At 39.4% G+C, this 24,172-nt stretch overlaps 2 protein-coding genes across 4 annotated transcripts in view; both read left to right on the top strand.

The window, feature by feature from the left end:
- The window catches only part of ASXL2 (ASXL transcriptional regulator 2), a 133,122-nt gene extending 120,271 nt beyond the window's left edge, over positions 1 to 12,851 (top strand). For both annotated transcript variants that reach the window (XM_033425089.2, XM_049695717.1), the window contains one exon: positions 1,684 to 12,851. In XM_033425089.2, the coding sequence (XP_033280980.1) occupies positions 1,684 to 4,167 (2,484 nt within the window). In that variant the 3' untranslated portion in view covers positions 4,168 to 12,851. The remainder of the gene's footprint in view (positions 1 to 1,683) is intronic.
- Positions 1 to 24,172, top strand: part of DTNB (dystrobrevin beta) — a 608,309-nt gene that overhangs the window by 311,137 nt on the left and 273,000 nt on the right. The gene's annotated exons all lie outside the window — the stretch shown is intronic.

Below are 24,172 nucleotides of genomic sequence, written 5' to 3' on the forward strand. Positions count from 1 at the left end.
TACCAGGGTAGGGCTTCTCAATAAGTTAAATTGTTGAATTGTTATCAGTGCCTAGAAAGCTTGTGTGGTTTTTGTACTTTAAAAAAATATATAACATCTCATTTATTCTATATAAACGGGTAATGGGACTAGTTACCTAAATAACTGAAAATTCTCATTTTTAAGCATTAAAACTTTTTATTTTAACCACTCTTAAGGATTGTCCTTATTTAATCAACATGTTATTAATGATATTCAGTCATTATGATAGGTATCCTTCATTGTGCTGGATATGTTGTTATTCTCAAGATTATTCTAATGTAAGGTTGCTTGTTCCCTATATATGATTCCCCTCCACAACTGTGCTTTTTACTTTCTTGTTTTTAATTTTCTAGTTTTATCTGGTTTTCCCCCTATTAGTTGTCTCTGCTAGATGGTATTACCAAGGGGCAACAGTTGCTTCTTTCTTATTCTGGGCAGCTTCTAAAATACTGTGTGCAGTTGGATGTAAAGTAGATTTCAGCTTTAAGAGAGAGATTGAGTATATCTCATGATGAGAAATATGTGGGCTTTGTGACAGGTGTTACAGAATCCTAGAGGTCTAACTTCTGAATGGCAGAGAATTCTTCAGGACTGCTGACCTTTTTAGAAATGGGTATTGCAGATAATGAAAAATCTTTAGTGATTTTATTAGTCTCAATTTAAGGAGTTCCAGAAAGATGACATGCATTTTCTTAGAGCTCAGCGGCTTAATATGTTTTTAATTACATGTCCTAGGACATCTGTAACAGTTATTTGCTCTTTTAAATTCTTCCAACTATTAGAAAGGCCCAGATACTGCTTCATTCTACTTAATTCCAGTAGCTTTCAAAGTATTGTTTTGAACAGGAGTCAGATTCCTTTTAGGTATAATATTTTATGATATGAAAATCAGTGGTTTCAAACCTAATGATGCGTCAGAATCTCGTAAGAAGCTTTCTAGAAATGCATTTTTTCTCTAGGAGTTCTAATTTGTAATTTTAAGGACAGGACTGAGAGGATGTATATTTTTTAAAAGCTCCACAAATAAGTATAATGCCAGCAGGGGGTGAGAATGACATTGGTTAACATTACAGACATTATATACATACCCCGTCATGTGGGTGGGCAGAGTGGATCACACACTGTCTTCCTTCCAGTGCAGTTTAGAAGCCTCTGTAATTTGAGATAATTCAGCCTATATGCTTAGCTGTGCAAGTGTGCGTGTGTAAAAGAGAAGAGAACAAGAATTTTCCTCTGGACCTCGGTAGTAAAGCCAAGAAGTAAAAGACAGTAATGGTGTGCTACTTCTTTATTTCTTCTGTTTCTGTCTTCTCGCTTTTACACACATTTTAAAATGTAGATACCATAGAAAGGTCTGTATCTTAAATGATCAGCTGTTATGAGTAGTAATGACATTAAGAGAGAGCTGTGTTGTAAGAAGAGGTTTGAGGCTTTGGGGTGGGAGTGGATGTCGAGGGAGGGGAGTCCTTGGCACCAATAGAGGAGGTGAAAGGATCCTGGAGACAAACCTTTGTGGCTGTCCCCATGGTTTGGTCTCTTAGTCACAGGCTTCCCGTCCTTGTCATAGGGTTCACCCTACTCAGAATTTGTGTTAATGAAGTTTGATTGCTCTTATAAATGAAAACTAAGCTCTGTTGTTTTTTTCCCCCCTAATTCTTTCAGATCCCGGTCTCCAGAATCTCCCCCATGCCGTTTCCTACATCGCAGGTCTCTCCCAGGGCTCGTTTTCCAATCTCCATCACTAGTCCTAACAGAACAGGAGCCAGAACTCTCGCAGACATCAAAGCAAAAGCCCAGCTGGTCAAAGCACAGAGGGCAGCAGCTGCTGCTGCAGCCGCAGCTGCTGCAGCCGCCTCAGTTGGAGGGACCATTCCAGGACCTGGCCCAGGGGGTGGACAAGGTCCAGGAGAGGGGGCTGAAAGGAGAACTGCTAGAGGAGGGAGTCCAGACTCAAACAGAGTCAGTGAAACTGGAAAGGGCCCCACACTGGAACTGGCAGGAACTGGAAGCAGGGGAGGTACGAGAGAGCTTTTACCCTGTGGTCCAGAGACTCAGCCCCAATCTGAGACCAAGACCCCAGGCCAGGCACAGTCTCACAGTGTCTCTGGAGCACAACTACAGCAAACCTCCTCAGTGCCTCCACCATCTGCCATCAGTGGAGCGTGCTCAAGTGTCCCGTCACCAGCCCACGCTAACACACCCCCACCAGCTTTAGGGAAAGTAAGTAATGAAAAACTGAACCCCACCAGGGCGGCAGCCACGGTGGCCTCTCTTAGCCACCCACAAGGGCCCAGTAATGGTAGGCAGGAGAAAGCACCTCCTACTCCAGCAGATCCTGCTCTAATCGCAGGTGCCTCACCTGTTCATTTTGCAGTCGATGGCACAGTTGAGCCCAAAGCAGGTTCTAGTAAGAATACACCAAACCCTCCAGCCTCAGCAGAGATAAGTGCTAGTGCTTCAGTGGACATGACTCCCTCCCCTTTAACATCTTTATTAGCAACAGCCTCTTTAGAGAAGCTTCCTGTACCCCAGGTCGTTGTAACCATAGCACCTACTGGATCAGCTCCATCCTCGAGCACTTTGCCAGCAGCTTCTAGCCTTAAGACCCCAGGAGCTTCTTCAAGTATGAATGGACCCATTTCAAGGCCAAGCTCTAATATCCCTGCTAATAATCCTTTGGTAACTCAGCTGCTGCAAGGCAAAGATGTTCCCCTGGAGCAAATTCTGCCTAAACCTCTCACCAAAGTTGAAATGAAAACTGTTCCACTAACTACAAAAGAGGAAAAGGGGATGATGATAGGAGCACTCGCAGGTACCAGCGTAACAGAAAATAGCACCAGAGAGGAAGTTAATGAGAGACAGTCCCATCCAGCTACACAGCAACTGGGTAAAAGTTTGCAAAGTAAGCAGCTCCCCCAGGTTCCAAGACCCCTTCAGCTCTTTTCAGGTAAGGATCTAAGGGACGCTAGCATTGACACACACCAATACCAAGAAGGACTAAGTAAAGCAACCCAAGATCAGATCCTTCAGACACTCATCCAAAGGGTTCGGAGGCAGAATGTTCTCTCGTTTGTGCAGCCCTCCCAGTTCAACTTCACTCACTCAGGTTTCCAGTTAGAGGACATCTCCACAAGCCAGAGGTTTATGCTGGGTTTTGCCAGCAGAAGGACATCCAAGCCTGCCATGGCAGGTCACTACTTACTTAACATTTCCACCTATGGCCGGGGTTCAGAGAGCCTTAGGAGGACCCATTCTGTAAACCCCGAAGACCGATTTTGTCTAAGTAGCCCCACTGAGGCCTTGAAGATGGGATATACAGATTGTAAAAATGCAGCAGGAGATAGTAGCAGCGGTAAAGAAGATGATACTGATGAGGAAAGTACTGGTGATGAGCAAGAATCTGTCATGGTGAAGGAGGAGCCGCAGGCTTCCCAGAGTTCTGGCAAGTGTGAAGCAAGTTCAGGACCCCACAGTAGAGAAACCCTATCCACCAGTGATTGTTCAGCTAAAAAGAATGTGAAGGCAGAGATGCCAGTGCCTGAGCAAACCACTTTAAGCAAGGAAAATTACCTGTTCACTAGAGGCCAAACATTTGATGAGAAGACCCTAGCCAGAGATTTTATTCAGGCAGCACAGAAGCAGATGGCTCACGCAGTGAGAGGTAAGACCGTGCGGAGCAGCCCTGAGCTTTTCAATTCTACTGCTCTTCCTCTACCTGCAGACAGCCCTACCCATCAGTCTCTACTCCTTCCACCACTGCAAACCCCAAAGCTGTATGGAAGCCCCACACAGATTGGGCCAAGCTACAGAGGCATGATCAACGTCTCCACCTCATCGGACATGGACCATAACTCTGCTGTACCGGGGATGCCTGACTGTAGCCAGGTATCTAGCAATGTCGGTGATGTCATGTCCTTTTCAGTGACTGTCACAACCATCCCTGCTAGCCAAGCTATGAATCCCAGCAACCACGGCCAGACCATTCCTGTTCAGGCCTTTCCTGAAGAGAACAGCATAGAGGACACACCTTCGAAATGTTACTGCCGATTGAAAGCCATGATCATGTGCAAGGGGTGTGGAGCCTTCTGCCACGATGATTGCATTGGCCCCTCCAAACTGTGTGTCTCCTGCCTTGTCGTTCGGTAATGAGACCGGGAGAACACACTGTAAAGAAGGCAGGAAGGGGGGAAGGGTTGACAGATGTGGTTTTTGAGTTCTTTTGGAATCACAGAAATAAACTAGGTTTCAGTTGTCTTAAGAGACAAGTGTTACTTAATCAGGAATACAGAGTACAGATCTTACATTTTAGAGGAAAAGCACCTTGTATAGTAAGTCCAAGTCAAGACTTTGTGAATTTGTGACAAGTTTGCACTTACAAAATCATGTAAATATGTCACATCTTGTTTTAACATTTTTCCAGGTGTTTAGGTAATAATGTATTACTTTGACTTCAGATTGATGTTCCACTTCATGTGACTTTGAAAAGTTTAATGCCATGCATGGTGAAAGGAAGCGATTTCCCTTCTGCCCTTTCTTAAGAGGCTAGGAAAAGAAAGGAGTGAGGGAATGGTCTGAAGAAATGACCACTCATGTTGATTATGTCTTGACCGCAGGCTTTACGTAGGTTATTCAGCCTTCACAGGATTTGGATTCAGGGTTTACTCGGTCCCTTTACCTTAGATGGAACCTTCTCAAGTTGAAATTTTTGATAAGGTATTAATTTCACAGGCAGTACTTGAGACTCTGAAAATTCTGACTTGGTTCTTGGCTTCCATAAACGAGTACTATTGCCAGGCACTCTGCTTGCAGTTTGTGGATCCCTGCTGTTCCCTAATCCCACTCCCTTGCCCTGAAGCAGCGTGCATGGTCCATGAAAAGTTTGCCTCGCGGGGCCCCTTGGGTTACCATCACCTGTGCAGGGCAGTAATTCCAGCAATGATCTCCGAGGATTTAGTCATTCGTGGGAGCTTACAAACAAGTTTGAAATACTAGTATAAAATTAACAGAAAAGTGTTAGTGATAGGGTGATTTGAACTATGTGTTTTGTTGGGTAAGCAGAGTAAAGGTGCAGAAACTGTTGAACTGAACATAAAGAACTTTGGAAAACAATTTTAACACTAGAAACAAAGTAGCCCCTCTCATCCTCTTCTCTCCCAAACTGTTAACCTAATGTTCTACAGTTAGCTGTTGCTACAGGTAGAAAAACTCATTAATACCACATTTGCCCATTCTGTTAAACCTGTTTTGACCTCCCAGGCATCTGAGGAATATGAGGGTAATCTTATATATTACTCTGAACATACACATGTGCGTGCGCACACACACACACCGTAAAAGTCAGACACTTTTCCTGTTTTAGAAAACATGTCCCCTTTCTTGGACTACTGCTCTCTACACACTAGAAATTTCTAATGTAAAGGGGCTTTAGTGAATGACTTAGGAAACATCTAGAAAGGAAAAGAAATCAGCTGCAAATTTTTGTTTTTGTTTATTTTTTGTTTCCTTTATGTTGAATTCTGTCTCTAGTGACTAAAGAATTTTTGAGTACATACATTTAGGTCATGGTTAAAGAACATTAAAATAAATCTACAATTTACCAGAATTCGGTATTAAAAAGTTGGGGATTGTCAATGTGTATCATTTGCATATTGATTTCAAATCTCCTAATTTCACGTATGTAAAGGACATACATTATTAGTGCAACCTAGTACAGTCATAGTTGTACTTAATATTCAGGATGTGATATATACAAAATGCAGAACAGTTTTTTGTTTGTTTGTTTTTTGCGGTACACGGGTCTCTCGCTGTGGTGGCCTCTCCCGTTGCGGAGCACAGGCTCCGGACGCGCAGGCTCAGCGGCCATGGCTCACGGGCCCAGCCGCTCCACGGCATGTGGGATCTTCCCGGACCGGGGCACGAACCCGTGTCCCCTGCATCAGCAGGCGGGCTCTCAACCACTGCGCCACCAGGGGAGCCCCCTGCAGAACAGTTTAGACTCGTTAACTAAGTCACATTCCAGATTAGGGGCAAGTAGGCAGTAGTAATCTTAGCTTTGCACGCATTCTGCTACCCACCCCTCCCTACCTCACCTCCTGCATTATACATACACTCTTTTAATACTTTCAAACCCCATAAGAAACTATTTACTTCTATTTTTTATTTTTTGTTTCTGAGTTTTTTGTGGCCCAAAGCAAATATAGGATTAATATCTGTGTTCTAGTTTCAACCAAGATAATTTGATGTCCTTCTAACTTCCCTTTTTCTTCCAGCACACACATAGCTAAGAGGTAAGAAATCTGTAAGGATCCAGGGATAAGGAGCAAGTTCTCCAGCCAATAACCAGTAGGAGTCAGAAACCATGGTTCTGTTCCCAAACTTTCAGTGCCCTGGGTAATCCCAGGGGGTGTTAAAAAGACCTATTGCTAGTTAAAACTCTCCATTCCCAGCTTCCTCACTCCCCACTTGAGTGGCAGGACTGAGGGGTGGTCTGCTGCCGGAAGTGGTTGACTGTTTCAGAACCGACCCCACGGTGAGCACGAGTTAACCAATTTGGTTTTTCAAAATGATTTTTCTTCTTCACACCTTTCCTATCATAGAAAGTCTCTCCTCCATGGTTCTCTTAATCTGAGGATGGACAGACTAACCAGGAAAGGAGGAAAGGCATCAGGGATTTTCAAGTCCATTTAGAGAGCAAACCATATCGTGCCTATTCATCTTGACCCAGGCTCTTGCAGATAGGTCCTAAGCATTACTATTCACCAGATTCTCTTTACAGGTAATACCCAGCTAATAAAATATTCAATAAATCGTCAACTAGGTACACTGCCTCACTCTTGACTAAATGAGAGAATAGTTAGATTCTCTTAGATTGGTAGAAAATTGAATGCAATCTATCAGTTTCAAAACGGTTTCACATAGAAGGTCATTCATCTTGTGCTGACTGAGCTGAGAAGAAAAAAGAAAAATTACAATCTGGCCCTTTTGAAAATGAAGCAGTAGGAACAAGAAAACCTTTAAATTATTAGAATATGGTATTCCAGTACCTTTAAAGCAGTTTTTATCTTAGGTTTTCAGTTACTTTACCGTTCAATTCAGTCTGAAATGTTTCTAATAAGTGCTAAGCTTATTTTTATGGTATTAAGTTGCACTATTTCCAGTGACTAGTCAGGCATTATGCCTGATGCTTATGCCTCCAGGGTATGCTTCTCAAGCCTTCAGATAACCTTCCACTTCAGGTCACCTTGGGGAGGTGGCATTAACAATATATCATCTCAGTCTTACTTGGGAATGTTCTAAGTTGTCTAGTAGAGAAGACTCCCTAAATTTTAAAGAATTTTTATTAAAATACTCCATCCTATTAAACAGAAAATAAAGCCAAATAGCCTGGAGTTGTTTGCCCTCCATAACCCCTGTGTTGAAGATACTGAAGCTGTCTGTGGTACCCCATGTAACATCTTTAAGAATAAGGTCTGGCAGATGGGAAATTTTTCTTGGGGCAGGGGAAGCATACTTACATGGGCTGGGAAGGCACACAGTGTAGACATTTTAGGAGTTATCACAGATTTAAATAGCCAAAGGAGGACGTCATTGCCTTCCAGGTGAAGGCATAAATTGGTACATTAATAATTGGACTGTTTACCATCCTAATTGCTCTTACTGCCTTTCTTCACCTAAGAGTCCTTAAAGAACTCTTGGGTGAAATTATTTGTTATAATGAGGGGGTCTTCTCTGGTCATTACATCACTCTTTGTTTCTAGAGCTCATTGTCAGTAAGCAGTACCAGGGTTGTTTTCTCTGTGACCTACAGATTTCACAGCAAGGAGAGAAAAGTCTCCCTGTTGCATTACAACAATGTGCTAAGTACAAAAACTTGGCCAAGGGTAGTTTGCAGCTCAATTTATAGAATAGTCCAAAGAGACTCCGAGAAACATGATGATAGGCAGGGATCTTTCCTACCGTGTTTCAATACCTACATAACCTATTGAAAGAGGACAATAGGTAAAGCAGTTCCTAAAGTTGGAAGTAAGACCTTCATAGATTCTTGGTTACTTATTTTTTTTAATGCTTTACATTTGATACAACTATTAAAGATCAATTTTAAAAATAGCTTTCCAGTAATATATTTTAAGTAATATATATTTTAATATCTATGTAAAAAGTGACAGTGGGAGACTTTGAATTTCTCATATAAGGTATGTTTGATGTAGGGCCTCACTGTTAAGGCACAAATTATTTCAAAGGAAGTTACTCTAAAGACACTCAGATTATTTCCAAAAAAATGCAATAAGGGGAAGAGTTTTGGAGTTTATTTTTTATTTTAAAAGAAAGTTGACTTATTTACCACAAGCTATTTTTTTTTTCCTTCTGGCTAAAAGATTTGTACAGACTGGTTTGGTAAATGCTAAACTTTTGTGTCTTTTGCCTTTTTAAAGGAATTGTTAACATTGGAATTGAGGGTATGTACAGAGAAGTTGGTGTCAACACCATTTAAAAAGTCATATTTTTTCACAAATATAGAAAAATCATTTTACATAAGAATTTTAAGTATTTGCAATAAATATATGTATATAGATTGTATGTATTCATATATTCTTATTTTTCATTTTATTATTAAGTAAAAGATAATTAAAGTGGAAATAAAAACCTTGGAGTTTTCGGTGCATCTTGAGGTCTGACATACATGTGAAAGTGGTGTGGGTAAGGGCCTTCAGTTGTTGTCTTATACTACTATTGGAAGATTACCAACAGATTGCATAGAAGATAGTAAAATGAGGAATTTGGTGATAAATCAGGGTAGCGTATTTCTTTCAGAACTCTAGTAAAAATATTAAATTCTCCTAATATGTCTGTCTCTGTGCTTTCACCCTTGAACTGTTCTCTCTCCTAACCACCTAATGTTACTGGGAAAGTAAAAACAAAACAAAACACAGTGCATTGTTTTTTAATGTGCCCATTGTTTGCTTCTAAGACAAAGAGTGGCAAGAAAATATCTCGGGGTGGGGGGTGGCGGGAATAGGTTTTCCTTTCTCCACAGTGGTTAATAATTCATTAGCAAACATTCACTTCCACCACCTTCCAGGCCATAGGGTTTATGTGAAGAAATAATATCGTGAAGATAATAGAAAAGTTTTTTTCTGTTTCCCTTCTTTGAGAAGTGAGTTTTGTAGCCAGTTTTATGTCCTTCCCAATTGATCTGGAGATAGAAGGGCTAAGAGAACTTGAATGTTGATCTCCCTAATGTCAGGAAGAGTGTTTGTGGAAATGAGGACTTAACCAAAACGTTAGGAGAGGTTAACCATACCTAGAGATAATCGAGTCCTGCTGTCCAAGAGAAGTCATTTTGTGATTGTAAATATTTAGTTTTAGGATATGATTGAGGAAGCAAAAGGATACCTAGATAGTCTCTGGGAATAAAGGCGTATAGCCCGTCCTTTAAAAATGAATAATATATAACTTTATTGGTGACCTGAAAGGAAATAAGGTCAGAGTTTGAAGAATATCTTAATGACCCATGAAACAGTTTTAATTGTAGTTCACTAGTTCTCCCCACAATTGCTCAGTTGTGGTTATTTTAACTGATAAAAAGAGCAATTTTTGGAAATTAGGATACTTAAGAATGCTTCCCGCCCCCCATAAGGCCACGCTCTGTGGCATGCAGGATCTTAGTTCCCCATCCAGGAATAGAACGCGTGCCCCCTGCATTGGGAGCACAGAGTCCTAACCACTGCACCACCAGGGAAGTCCCAAGAATGTTTTTTAAAAGACGGCCTTATTATTTTTCAAAAATTGAAAATTCAAACATAGGGCTTCCCAAAGACATTGAGACTAGTTTAGATGTCTAAGAGAACAGCGCTAAATCTTTGCTGAAAATACACTATCTGTAAAGGAAAAATTTTAAGTCTCAGGGAACATCTGCATCCTCGTAATTCCCGTATATGGTAGATACGAATGAAGGTGAAATATTTAAATGTGTGTGAACCAGTTCATGATGACTGTTTACAAAGACCACCCCCCCCCCAATTTCTAATATGTCCTTACTGTTATTTATTCCTACCTCATAGGAAGTAAAATTCATATTCAGGTAATGACATAGGACCCTAAGGTATAGTTGGACTGCAGTTAATCGAGAAAGAGCAGTACATCACGACACAGCTTCAACTTGGATCCCCGGCTTTCCTTTATTTACATCACAGAGTCTTAGAAACCTGTGTTCATCGCTTTTAACACTAGTTGACCAAGAGTGGTCTTCACAAATCAAATTTCGCATGTTTCTAATTCTTGTACATAAATCATGTTATTCATTAATTCAAATACCTTTGAACATCTATGTGCTAAGCACTGTGCTAAGGTTCTGGTTAAGCAAAGGTAAAGAAAAGCAGTCATGTAAGTTGTAAAAGGTCTTCCTAAAAGTAGTAACCATACAGCACATGTCTAGTTCACAGCTCAAGGAGTAATATATGCTACGTTATTTCCCAAGACGTGTTGGAAGTTTAAGAGTAAATGAACTACGAAATAGAAGCATTTGAGGCACTTGGCAAAACATGAAGAAAGAAAAGAAAGGCATTGCCCCTACATGAAATTACAGTGTGGAATTGAGCCAGGTTGATAAAATTTACCTTTTTTTGACAACTGTCACTGGAAGATCTAGAGATTAATCAGAATTTCAAGGAATCTCTTGGTAATACCTAAATTGAGAAAATCAGGCCGAAAGCAATCCCTTTCAATGAATACTGTTCAGTATGTCAGTAAAGATGCTTCATCTTATGTTCAACTAACCCTTTCAAATAACAATTTGGTAAATAATGCAGCTTTCCTGTCAAACCCAAAATAAGCTAAAGGGAATAAAAAAACATAACCTTGATTTTCATCTTATAGACTGGTGAGAAGGAAGTGTATTCATTTAAAATTGTTAGAGATATTTCATCCCCTTTTTCCCTCCATAATGGATAAAATTACTGTTCTTTTTCTTCTAATATTGTAGAATTGACTTTTTTTTTCCTTTCTACTTCTAAGTCACAACTTGCATTAAAAGAGGCTTCAGCCGGACACTACCCCTTATAAAGTGGCCTAAATCCTAATTCTTTAAGACTTTCTGGTAGAAAGGTTTTAAAAGGATAAATGAATATGTTTTGTCAGTGCTTATTATTGAACTTTCCTTACCGGAGTTACTGGATTTGCAACTTGAATTCTGTATTCCAAAATATCCATGGTCACCTTTTAGTCAAAAATTATGAGGTGTATTCCACCATGTAATACAGTCTCAACTCTGTCCAGGAACTAGGAGGACAGATATCCTGTATTTTCCTTATACTTAGTGACATTAAACAGAAGATTGGGTTTCTTTCATAGGGACTGTATAAACTAAGGAATCTCTATACCTCTGTGTATCTTTCAGTCTTAACCTAAAAAGGGAATCCCTACAAAGATTTCCTTATAACAAAAAGGACAGACTAACCCTGGAAGAGAGAGATGATGAGCTGTGGAGATGGGCTGTGACTAGATAGTGGGTTGTCCTGAAGAATAACTGCAAACTCAACTTTCCTGGTTCTTCAAGCTCAAAAGAAACTAAAGGGAATTTTTTAAATCCTGACTTTCATCTTGACTACAAAACCTATCGAGTGCCTAGGAGAGAAGAAAGGTAAACCCAAGACTGGATTTAAGATAGATTTAAGTAAACTTGGAATTATTCTTTCCCTTTTACCGAATTTTTTTTTTTAAGTTTTGGGTTCCCATAATGTAATGAATTGCCATGAGTGGAACATGGAATTTGATTTGAGGCATTTTGTGGGCTAAGTAATAGTTTTCTGTTGAACTATATTGTCTGTCTAGTGACAGCTTTTGCCACTGCTCAGGATTTAGGAGTGTGCACCTGTGTCTTAGTGACACAAACATTGGCTCATAAATACTATATTAAACCAACTTGAGTCAGCACTTTATTAACTTTAATCATGGATCCCTTTTTAAATACTTAATATTTAAAATTCAGATTAGCCCAATAAGAAAGCAATGCATTTAATGTCAAAATGTCTGAAGGTAACTTATTTTACACACAGTCTATGTCCTTCCTACGGAAAGTGTGGTACATAAAATTTTACATTTCTTGGGTCAGTTCTTTTCAAAACACCAGTGTCTAATGTTTTCAGATACCTAGAGCTTGGGAATGCTGGAGTTGGACTTGGACCCCAAGTCAGCAGTTGTTTTCATTTTAGGTTTTCAGGCATAGCAATTTGAAGTGACCCCATCTGAACCTATATGTAATCACTTCGAACAAGCTTTAAATTAATGAAACTCTTCCAGAGTCTCAAATTTGGTCACCTGCTTGTTGCATAAGGAGACAGATTCTGGGCTGGGCAGGACCTGACAATTTGTTCTCTGATAATAAACTACTGATTGAAGAGCAAGTTTGTTATTAGAGACTTCACGAAATTTCTAGAACCCATGAAAGATCTAGAGTACATGATAAGTGAAACTCTAGAAATTAAAAACCTTTCTCTTAGCCGTAAGTGCTATGACCTATTTTTTTTAAACCCGTCTTAATTCTGTGACTCATTGCATCATACCTTAAGAGAAATCAGAATGGAAGAAATGACCTTATGTTGGTCTTAGTTTAAAATCTTTGTGCACATAGGCCTTAGCACTTTGACAGATAAAGCTCTGCCTTTTAGCTCCTTCTCACTCTTGTCTTTATTCTTCCCACTTTTAGACTGTTCCTTTTATTGGTCGTATAAAACTACCTTCAGAATTGAATGTATAATAATGTTTCTGCACATGGACAAACTGTATTTTAATGACTCATTTTATGTGTAATAAAGGCATACAGTTTTACTCCAGTGACTGTGCCTTTTCTTTTCCAAAGAAACCAGACACCATATTGAAAGATTTACCTGCTTGTTTCCCCTTCCCCTACCTGATTGCACAGTTGTGCCTGGGTCCTGGCTAAATTTGGGTACTACAGAGAATGCCAGTCTCTTCAGGCAACATGCAAAGAGAGTTATAGAACTCAACATGAGCCATAAAGAGGGAATGTATTTCAAAAATTAAAAGGACACCTATACTACAAAGCTACAGTAATCAAAACAGTGTGGTAATGGCATAAAGACAGGCATAGAGGTAAATGGAACAGAATGGAAAGCCCAGAAATGAACCCTCAAATATGTGGTCAAATAATTTTTGACAGTGGTGCCAAGAGAAGTCAATGAGGAAAGGGCAGTCTTTTCAGTAAATGTTGGGAAAATCTGATATCCACATGCAAGAGAATAAATTTGGACCCTTCCTCTACACCATATATAAAAACTAACTCAAATGGATCAAAGACCTAAGAGCTAAAACTCTTAAAACAGGGAAATCTTCATAATTGGATTTGACAATGATTTCTTGGATATGATGCTAAAAGCACAGGCAACAAAAGAAAAGATAAATTGGATTTCATTAAAAATTAAAAACCTGTGCATCAAAGGCCATTATCAACAGTGAAAAGGCAACCCACAGAATGGGAGAAAATATCAGTATTTGCAAATATTTCATATATTTAATTTAAAAAATCAGTATTCAAAATATATAAGAAATTCCTACAACCCAACAACCAATTTAAAAAGTACTTGAATAAAGGACTTCAGTAAAGGACTTGGATAAATCTCCAAAAGATACATACAGGTGGCCAATAAGCACATGAAAAGATGCTCAACATCACTAATCACTAAGGAAATGCAAATCAAAGCTACAATGAGATACAACTTCACACACATTAGGATAGCTATATTGATCGTCAAAAAATAAAACAGTGTCAGCAAGGATGTAGAAAAATTGAATGCTTGTGCATTGCTGGTGGAAATGTAAATAGGTGCAACCACTGTGGAAAACAGTTTGCTTCTCAAAACAATTAAACGGAAGTACCTTATGATCCAGCAATTTCTGGATATACACCCAAAAGAAATGAAAGCAGGAACAGATATTTGTACACCAATGTTCATAGCAACATTATTCGCAATAGCTAAAAGGGGAAACAACACGAATGGATAAATAATGTGGTATATACATATGAGGATATTATTCAACCTTAAAAAGGAACGAAATCCTGACACATAATTCAACATGGATGAACCTTGACATTATGCTCAGTGAAATAAGCCAGACATAAAAGGACAAATACTGTATGATTACACTTATATGAGGTACCTAGAATAGTCTCATTCCCAGAGACAGAAAGTAGAATGGTGGTTGCCAGGGAATGAAGGTAGAGGGGGATGGGGAGTTAGTGTTTAAAGTTCTGGAGATGGATGGTAGTGATGGTTGCATAACAATGTGAATGTACTTAATGCCAAGTGTACACTTAAAAATGGTTAAAACAGTAAATTTTAATGTGTATTTTACCACAATAGAAAACGAAAGCAAAACGAAACTCAAAGTGGTTAGAGAAATAAAACTTGTGAGACATTTTCTGGACAACATGAGAATGTTTTTTGTTTTATAAATTTATTTTATTTATTATTTTTGGCTGTGATGGGTTTTCATTGCTGCGCGCGGGCTTTCTCTAGTTTCAGGGAGCGGGGGCTACTCTTCGTTGCGGTGCGTGGCCTTCTCATTGCGGTGGCTTCTCTTGTTGCGGAGCACAGGCTCTAGGCGCACGGGCTCAGTAATCGCAGCATGCGGGCTCAGTAGTTGTGGCTTGTGGGCTCTAGAGCACAGGCTCAGTAGTTGTGGCGCATGGGCTTAGATGCTCTGCAGCATGTGGGATCTTCCCAGATCAGGGCTCGAACCCGTGTCCCCTGCATTGGCAGGCGGGTTCTTAACCACTGCACCACCAGGGAAGTCCCAAGAATGTCTATTTTAAAAAGGCTTTAAGGAAATAAAGAATGTAAGTTCCACCAATGGAGTTAAAAAAGGCCCTGTAGCACTAGAGAAACTAGTGATGACCTTAGAAGAAGCCACGTATCTTTGAAGGAAGCAAAGCTCTTGGAGACCACCCTGTGCAATGACTCAGAAAAGTGTCCTTGGACCTAAGAAGTTATAGCTGAGAATAGAACCAAGTACAACCAGGAACCCAAAATGTATCATCAGTGCTGAAGGTTACCAGGAATTGATGACAAGAAGCAAGCACTTTTAAAAATAAGCAAAACTATTAACCATCCTCCTCTGACATATTAAGCAATTCTAGTGAAGAGTAGAATTCTTGTAGTGGACATCTTTTGTTGATCTGAGAGGCAAAAAGCTACTTCGTTTTTTAAATGTGCGCTTTAAAATTTTTTACTGAAGTCAAATACCTCTCTGTGTGAGCTACTTCTGTTTCTTTGTGAATTGTCTCAACAGGACTTCCCTCAAGTTTTCTATTAGAGTGTTCCATTAAAAAAATTTTTTTAAATTGAGGTATAGTTGATTCACCATATATTAGTTTCAGGTGGACAACATATTAATTCAAAATGTTTATAGATTATACTCCATTTAAAATTATAAAATATTGGCTATATTCCCTGTGCTGTACAATATATCCTTGTAGTTTAGAGTGTTCCATATTTTCCTCAGTAAGTGTTCTTCATATAATAAGGATATTAATTTTTGCAATGTTTGTTGCACATATTTTTCCTAGTTTCAGGTCCCCCATTCTTGTTTATAGTCTGTTTTGCCATACAGAAACATTTAAATTTTCTGTAATTAAATTGATCATTCTCCTTAAAGACTTTTGTTTTCATCATGTGCTTAAGAAGCCTTTTAACAATACATTGTTTGTAAAAAATTTAACCCCTGCTTTTTTTTCCTAGTTCTCCTTAACTGTTTAAATTTTTTTAGCAGTTCTATTAAAGTATGACTGATATATAACAAACAGTACATATTTAAATGTGAAAAGTTGTGATAAGTTTTGACATATTTTACCACCACAATCAAGATTATGAACACAGTTGTCACCTCTACAATTTCCTTGTGCTTCTTTGTAGCCCTCCAGCCCTGCTGACACCATCCCCAGGCAACCACTGATCTTTCAGTCACTACAAATTAGTTAGCATTTTCAAGAATTTTATACAAATGGAATCATACAGTATGTTTTTGTTTGTTTGTTTTGTTTTTGTTTTTTGGCTGCATTGCACGGCTTGTGGGATCTTAGTTCCCCGACCAGGGATTGAACCCAGGCCCTTGGCAGTAAGAGTACAGAGTCCTAACCGCTGGCCCGCCAGGGAATTCACAGTATGTATTTTTTACTGCTTGGCTTCTTTCACTCAGTACAGTTATTTTGACATTCATCTGTGTTGTCACCTGTATGAGTAGTTCATTTCTGTTTATTGCTGAGTAGTATTCTATTGTGTGGATGCACTACCGTTTATCCATTTACCTGTCAGTGGACATCTGAGTTGTTTCTAGGGTTCGGCTATTACAAATATAGCCACTGTGAACATCTATGTACAACTCTTGGTACGGATATATGCTTTCATTTCTCTTGGGCAAATACCTAGGAGTGGAACGGCAGGACAATACGGTAGGTGTTATGTTTAGCTTTTTAAGAAGCTGCAAAGCTATTAATATTTTCCGAAGTGATTGTAGTACTATTTTAAATCCCCACCAATGGTATAAGAGATCTAGTTTCTCCATATCCTCGTCAACATTTGGGTCAGTGTTTTAAATTTTAGCCGTTTTAACAAATGTGTAGTGTTATCTTCCTAATGACTGATGTTGTGGAACATCTTTTTATGTGCTTATTTGTCATCCATATACCTTTTTCCATGGAGTGTCAGCTCAACTCTTTTGCCCGTTTTTCCAATCATTTAGTCCTTTGATTTCCATATGAATTATAGAATCGGATGTCAGTTTCTATACAAACAGCATTTTGATTAGGATTGTGTTTATGATATACATCAATTTAGAGAGAATTGAGATCTTAACAGTATTTCACCATCAACCCATTATTCCATTTATTTATATGTTCTTTAGTTTCTCTCAGCAATGTCTTATAGGTTTCAGTAAATAAGTCTTTTGTATCTTTTGTCAGATTTAACCCTACATTAAAAAAATTTTAATGATATTGTAAGTGGCAATTAAAATTTTTTTCAATTTAAAAATTCAACACAATTTTTGAGTATCGGTTGGTAGATATGATGAAATGATAATTGATGGAAAACATTCAATTTATATTTTTATGCTGATTTTATATTCTATCTTGCTGAACTCACTTATTAGTTTTATTATCACTTATTAGCTTCTTTGTACATTCCATCAGATTATAGATGACAGTTATCTCCAAAGACAAAAAGTTTTATTCTGGATAACCTTTCTTTTTCTTACCTGACCTCCCTGGCTAGAACCTGTAGTACAATGTAGAATAGAAATGGTGAGAGTAGAAATCCTTTTTCCTTATCTTACAGAGAAAGCATTTAGTATTTCATATTAAGTATGATGTTAGCTAGAGGTTTTTCCTAGATGCCCTTCATCAGGCTAAGGATGTTCCCTTTTATTACCTGCCAAGAGTTGGGGTTTTTGTTGTTGTTGTTTTTCAAAATCAGGAATGGATGTTGGATTTTGTCAAATGCCTTTTCTTCATTTATTGATTTGATATGGGTTTTCTTTTTCAGTTTGTTAATATGATGAATTACATTGATTGACATCAGAAAATTCAACCAGCTTTGGATTCATTGATTTCCTCTATTGGGTCTCTGTTTTCTTTTTCATTGATTTCCACTCTGATACTTATTATTATGTTTCGTTTCTTCTGCTTATTTTAGGCTTAATTTGTTCTTTATTGTCTAATGTCTTAATATGGAAGCTGATGTCATTAATTCAAGAATTTTCTTTTATTATAATGTGTTTAGTACTATAAATTTCCCAAGTACTGCTTTAGTAGCATTCCAACAATTCTGATATGTTGTTGTTTTATTTCTCTGCAGTTCAAAATACTTTCTAATTTTGATTTCTTCTTTGACCAATGTGTAATTTAGAGGTGTGTTATCTAGTTTCAAGATATTTGAAGACTTTTCAGATATCAACTTCTTATAGATTTCTATTTTAATTCCATTGTAGTCAGAGAACATACTTTGTGTGACTTGAATCCTTCTAAATCTATTAAGACTTGTTTTATGGCTCATAACATTCTGTGGGTTTTTTTGTGTTTTTTGTTTTTTTTGCGGTATGCGGGCCTCTTACTGTTGTGGCCTCTCCCGCTGCGGAGCACAGGCTCCGGACGTGCAGGCTCAGCGGCCATGGCTCACGGGCCCAGCTGCTCCGCGGCATGTGGGATCTTCCCGGACCGGGGCACGAACCCGCGTCCCCTGCATCGGCAGGCGGACTCTCAACAACTGCGCCACCAGGGAAGCCCTTTTCTGTGTATTTTTGAAAAGAAAAATGTGTATTCTGCTGCCATTGGGGTGGTATACCATAAATTTCAATTAAGTCAATTTGGTTGAAAAAGTTCATATTTTTACTGATTTTTCTATCTACTTGCTCTATCAATTATTGAGAGAGGAATATTGAAATTTTCAACTACAGTGGTAGATTTCTTTCTTTCTCCTTGCAGTTCTTTCAGTTATTGATTCATATATTTTTTAATAAACTTTTTTTAGAAGAGTTTTAGGGTTACAGCAAAACTGAAGGGAAAGTACAGAGAGTTAACGTATACCAGCAACCTCCCTACCCACCAACTACCAACATCCCACACCAGAGTGGTATATTTATTAAAATCAGTTGAAACATCATTATCACCCAATGTCTGTAGTTTACATTAGTGTTGTACCTTCTCTGAGTTTTGACAAATGTATAATGACATGTATCAACCATTATAGTGTGGTACAAAGTGGTTTCACTGCCCTAAAAACCCTGTGTACTCTACCTATCCCTCCCTCCCCTCCTCCCCCCAACCCCTGGCAAACACTGATCTTTTTTATTGTCTCCATCGTTTTACCTTTTCCAGAATGTTGTGTAGTTAGAATCATAGCGTGTGTAGCCTTTTCAGATTGCCTTCTTTCAGTAACATGCATTTAAGTTTCCTCCATGTCTTTTATAAAATTTCTTTATCCACTCATGCATTGATGGACAGTTAGGTTGCTTCCATATCTTTGCTATTGTAAATAATGTGGCAATGAACTTGGGGGTGCATATGTTCAAGTTAGTGTTTTTGTTTTCTTTGGATAAATATCAAGAATTGGCATCGCTGGATGGTTTCGAGGAACCTCCATACGGTTTTCCGTTTTCCGTAGTGGCTGCACGAGTTTACATTCCCACCAACAGTGCATTCCTCACCAACGCTTGTTATGTATTGTTTTTAATAATAGCTGTTCTAACAGGTGTGAAGTGATATCTCATTGTGGTTTTGCCCTGCATTTCCCTGATGATTAGTGATGCTGAGCATCTTTTCACATACCTGTTGGCCATCTGTATGTCTTCTTTGGAAAAATATCTATTCAGATCTTCTGCCCAGTTTTTAATAAGGTTGTTTGTTCTCTTGCTATTGAGTTGTATGAATTCTTTATATATTTTAGATATTAACCCCTTATCAGATATATGATTTACAAATATTTTCAACTATTCAGTAGGTTGCCTTTTCATTTTGTTGATTTCCTTTGCTGTGCAGAAGCTTTTTAGTTTGATGTAATGAACTTTAAAAAAAAAGTCTAGTTTGAAGCACAAAGCTGAGCTATAACTTCTTTGTTTTAGCCAGTGTCCATGCTTCTCTTTCCTAGGGCAATAAGCTTCAATCTCATTGTTTGACTGAAATGTGCCAGGGGTTGGGGGAAGCTGTACAATGAGTTACTGAGGAGGGACAGTACATTATTATCCAATAACTGTGGATTGCGTGTATTAATTAGATTGAAGAAGAACTTCAAAACACCGAGATACAGGGTATTGAATGGAAGTCTATCCATGTGTATGTTGCAACTGGAATTTTATGACAGGGGTGAACTGGAGGGAAAAAAAACAATTACGGATCTCAATCTTCTTTTTCAGTTCTGCATAGTAGGTGTTCAGTAAATCTATGTTGAATTAAATAGAATTCTTCATTTGCAATTTAAAACTTTCTTTTACATTTGAGAGATGGAGAAATAAAACAAGAAGGGGAAGGAAGGTTTTTTAAAAGTCTTATCAGTAAGAGGGAAGAGTTAAATAATTTCAAATTATATTAAAATGATTAAATTTAAAAAGCTGAAGGGATAAATAAAGGCATATCAATGTTACATACTCTTTTAAGTGTACTTGTTGGGAATTTAAAAAATGCTCTTTTAAACATCACCTCTCCTCAATTTATTTGCAAATATGTATTTTAGACAATTAGATACATAGTGCAACTTTTCTGTTTACTGAATCAATTTTTCTCTATTTTAATATTTTATCACAAATAGTAATATTTGCAATCAAATATCTATTGAGCATTAACCGTGTGCTTGAGGATTGGGAAAGAGTGGTCCCAGAGAGAAGGATGGGAGAGAAGATTATGGCGAACGTACCTCATAAGTATGACAGAACGTCACATGTCAAAGTTAAGTGGGCTCTGGTCCTCTGTAAAGGGGGACACCTGGGCGCTTCTATTATTCATGGCAATACCTCCATCCGTGTCACACATCTACAATTCATAAAGTGCTTTAAAAAATTTATCCCATTTCATCTTCATCACGCTCCTGTGAGGAAGAGATTATCATGTTTATTTAACATACAAAAATCTGAGAGCCAGAGGGGATAAAGGTCCTCGGTTATACAGAGTCTGCATGGCAGAGTTGTGCGGGGAACCCCGGTTTCCTGAATCCTGGACGCCAGCTGCACCGCCATCCCGCTTCTGTGACGGGGGGAGCATGCCCTACCATGGCTGTGGCTAGCCTGCTTGATTTTGTTCCCCTTCTGGTACTGCCATCTCCTAGGGAGGAGTCCCAGGCTCCTCCAGGGGAAAGAAAGCTCTGCAATTTGGCTAAATACAGCCTGGGAGAGGCTGCATCTCATTTGGACTAATTATCTTGTCACCCATCAGAAGAACAAAGAGTGAAGAATTTTCAGGCCTCATCATTCCCGTTCCTCTCACCAGCTGGGGCTTCCATGTAAAAGGCCTGACCTCTGGCCTGGAGGAGCAGACGTGCCAGACGACTGAGGATTGTCAGATTGCCCCGAGGGAGGCCACGGGAGACTGCTTCAGCCTCCGGCACAATGGTTCTATTGAGACCTGGAAGCAGGCTGGCCTGGCGAGAGCGACCTCCGTCCTGGAAATGCCCGGATGAGGGACAAAGAGCGAGGAGAGGAGGCCCTCGGTGAACCACGCAGCCTGACGTCAGCTTCGTGCTCCATTGATACCCATTTTGCAAAGCTCGCCTTGTTCGTCCATCTAACCAACACTTACATGCTGTGTGCAAGGCATGTGAGTAGTTTATTAAATATCATGCCATAAGGAAGATACTCTCACTGAGTCCCTAAGAGTTGAACTGAAAACCAAAGTCAGAGAAATTCAAGAGAAGGAAAGTACTTTGGTCAAGATATATGCTTACATCATTAAGGTTTGGGGTCAAGAAGAGTTTCGTTATTGAAGGCCAATAGGGGCAAGTCTAAGCAATGAAATATTGCCTCAGTGTAGCTTTTATTAAAGTCTTATTTATATTAGGGAAGTGCTATAGAACACATGGCATCAGCCAGTGACAACATTTTTTAAATGAAGAATGATGCTTAATAGAACACAAAATTCTGTTCACCACCAGGACTACAAATGATTCTGGTTAAGATACTTTCTGTTGTGGATGACTTTATGATAGAGGCATAACATCTGTGGGTGGGCTCAAACAAACTGTTACATCCGAGAATCTGGACCAGCACATCTAACATCTGAAACAAGTTCCAAGTAAAACACTGCACTGGAAAAAAAAATGTGTTGCACATTTCAGATCAGATGTTTGCACATTTTAAACTCAAATTTCATTTCTAAGAAAAGGCGTGTAGCTCACTCAGCCAACGGGACGTGAAATACAGAGTTCAAAGGTTTTACGTCACAGTTTGAATCATCATCCAACCCATCTGAGTGGAGACATGAGTCATACAACCAGCCTGTGGCTGGTCCTGACTAGTGGATACTCAGACTTCATCGTCAACAGCAACAGTATGCATTTACTGACAATCTACTCTGATAAGGTGAATGAGCATGGAAAAATAGTCTTGAATTTCACAAACACATTCTAGCTTCTCTTCAGAGGGTTATACTGCTTCACCACAGGATTCTGCTTCAGAACCCAGCTGTGAGACAGGAGCTCCCGCCTCTACCCAGAAGCTGGAGGAGAGAGAAGTAGGCTAGAATCCAATGCAGTGCTTCTGGAAAGCAGTATAGAAGACAAAGAAGTAAACAGAGCTGGGGAACCAGGGCTCTTGAAGCCGGGAAATTTAAGACTAGCCCTTTCCATTCTTTCTGTGCTTGTTCTCCTCCCCTCCCCTGTCCCGCACCCCACCCCCACTCCTTTGGTTCTCCTCCCTCCCTCCCTCCATCTCCCTCTGGCTTCATTTTATTTTACCTCACTCTTCCTCATCCTCTGCTTTGTCCAAAATTTTATTGCTGAACGTATGTGAGAGAAACATCAGATCAAAAAACCAGTCACTCTGGAAGCCTGGACCACCCTAAAGACCAAATTGGATTAATTATGCCCAGACAAGCTTTTAAAACACTTTTAAAATAAAGAAAACCAAATGAACTGAAAACTTGCGTTCAGTGGCCTTGAGATAATGTGGCTTATTTGCATATCTTGGTAGGGTTTTAAAGACGAGGTCTCTTCCCGGAGCTTTTCGTTTGAAAACTTACTTCTGTAAGAGAATCAAATATAAGCTCACCAAATGCAGGTATAGTGCTGGATACTCTGAAGCAGACCCCAGCTCAATTCTCTCTGCCCCTGAGAGGAATGTGCTTCTGGAGAGGAACGTGTTTCTGGATGGAGAAGTTGGAAGAGCCTCCTCCCCTTTCCCTGCTCTGACACGGGCAAGTGGCATAGGGCACAGAACAGAAGGGACAGTTTTTCTAAGACTTGTAAGGGCGATGCCTTTCTCTCCCTTTGTAGCCAAAAATAACGGATTGTGGACCAATCAAGTCCCCTCTAGACCATGGTTTCTGAGTCTCGGCATTCTGAAATCTGGGGCCAGGTGAGACTGTGTTGGGGGCCGCCCCGTGCACTGTAGGATGTTTAGGAGTACCCACGACAGTAGCACACCTCCCCCCACCCCCCAGCTGTGACAACAAAAAATGTCTCCAGACATTGCCGAATGTCTCCTGGGCAGCAAAATCGACCCTGGTTGAGAATCACTTCTTTAGAGAAGAGAAAGGAGTATTCTGTTCCAAAATATACAAAGAAGATCTCAAGTGTTTTAAAATGTTTAGGGAAAGATGATTGTTTAGAGAAAAAATATGATGATAGCTTAAACTTCATAGCTTCCAAGTTGCTCTAAGCTGTTATTTCTGCTAAACTATAAGCTTCATGAGGGCAGGAACAACATGTATCTTATTTACTGCCGTAGTCCTAGGACCCAGTATAGTGGCCAGGACGTAATAGGTGCTTAATAAACATTTGTGGAATGCACCATTTAATAAGAAATACGACATGCCAAGCACCAAGACATGTTCATATATCAACCCTAATCCTCACAACAACACTAATGGAATAGGCATTTAAAGTAAAACTCTTCAATAAAGCAAATTCAGATATCACATAATTGTTGTTTCCCAACTCCTGCCCTTCTCCCAGCCTCTGTTCTCACATGGGATGAGCTAAAGTTCTTACTTTAGGGAGGGCCTTCTCTGGGGAGGTGGGGAGGAAGAGAGTGAGTCCCTGTGTCCTCAGTATTCTTCCAGCCAAATTTCCCTGGATCCAAAAGACACAATGGGTGCCAGAGAACTAGGAGATTCCTGGAATTATTGCTGCTGTCCTGGGAACTTTAGCCAGTCACAGGACACATGCTTGTCCCCATCAATATTTAAACCAGAGTAAACAACGCACGGGGGCACCAAACCACAGCTGAGGAAGGATTTGGTTTACATAGTCAGAACCCAAACCCAAGTCATTTCATTGACTTCTCAGAACAGGCCCTTGCATTTAATAAGATTGACTTCTTTTGCCCACCCATCGTCTTATGGTGGGGTGAGGTTTTACTGTATCATCTCCATGGTACAAACGAGGAAACTGAGGCTTTACGAGATTTCATGTCTTGTTCAAAAACACAGCTACTATGT

This window comes from Orcinus orca, chromosome 13 (assembly GCF_937001465.1).
Source record: "Orcinus orca chromosome 13, mOrcOrc1.1, whole genome shotgun sequence".
Lineage (NCBI taxonomy): Eukaryota > Metazoa > Chordata > Mammalia > Artiodactyla > Delphinidae > Orcinus > Orcinus orca.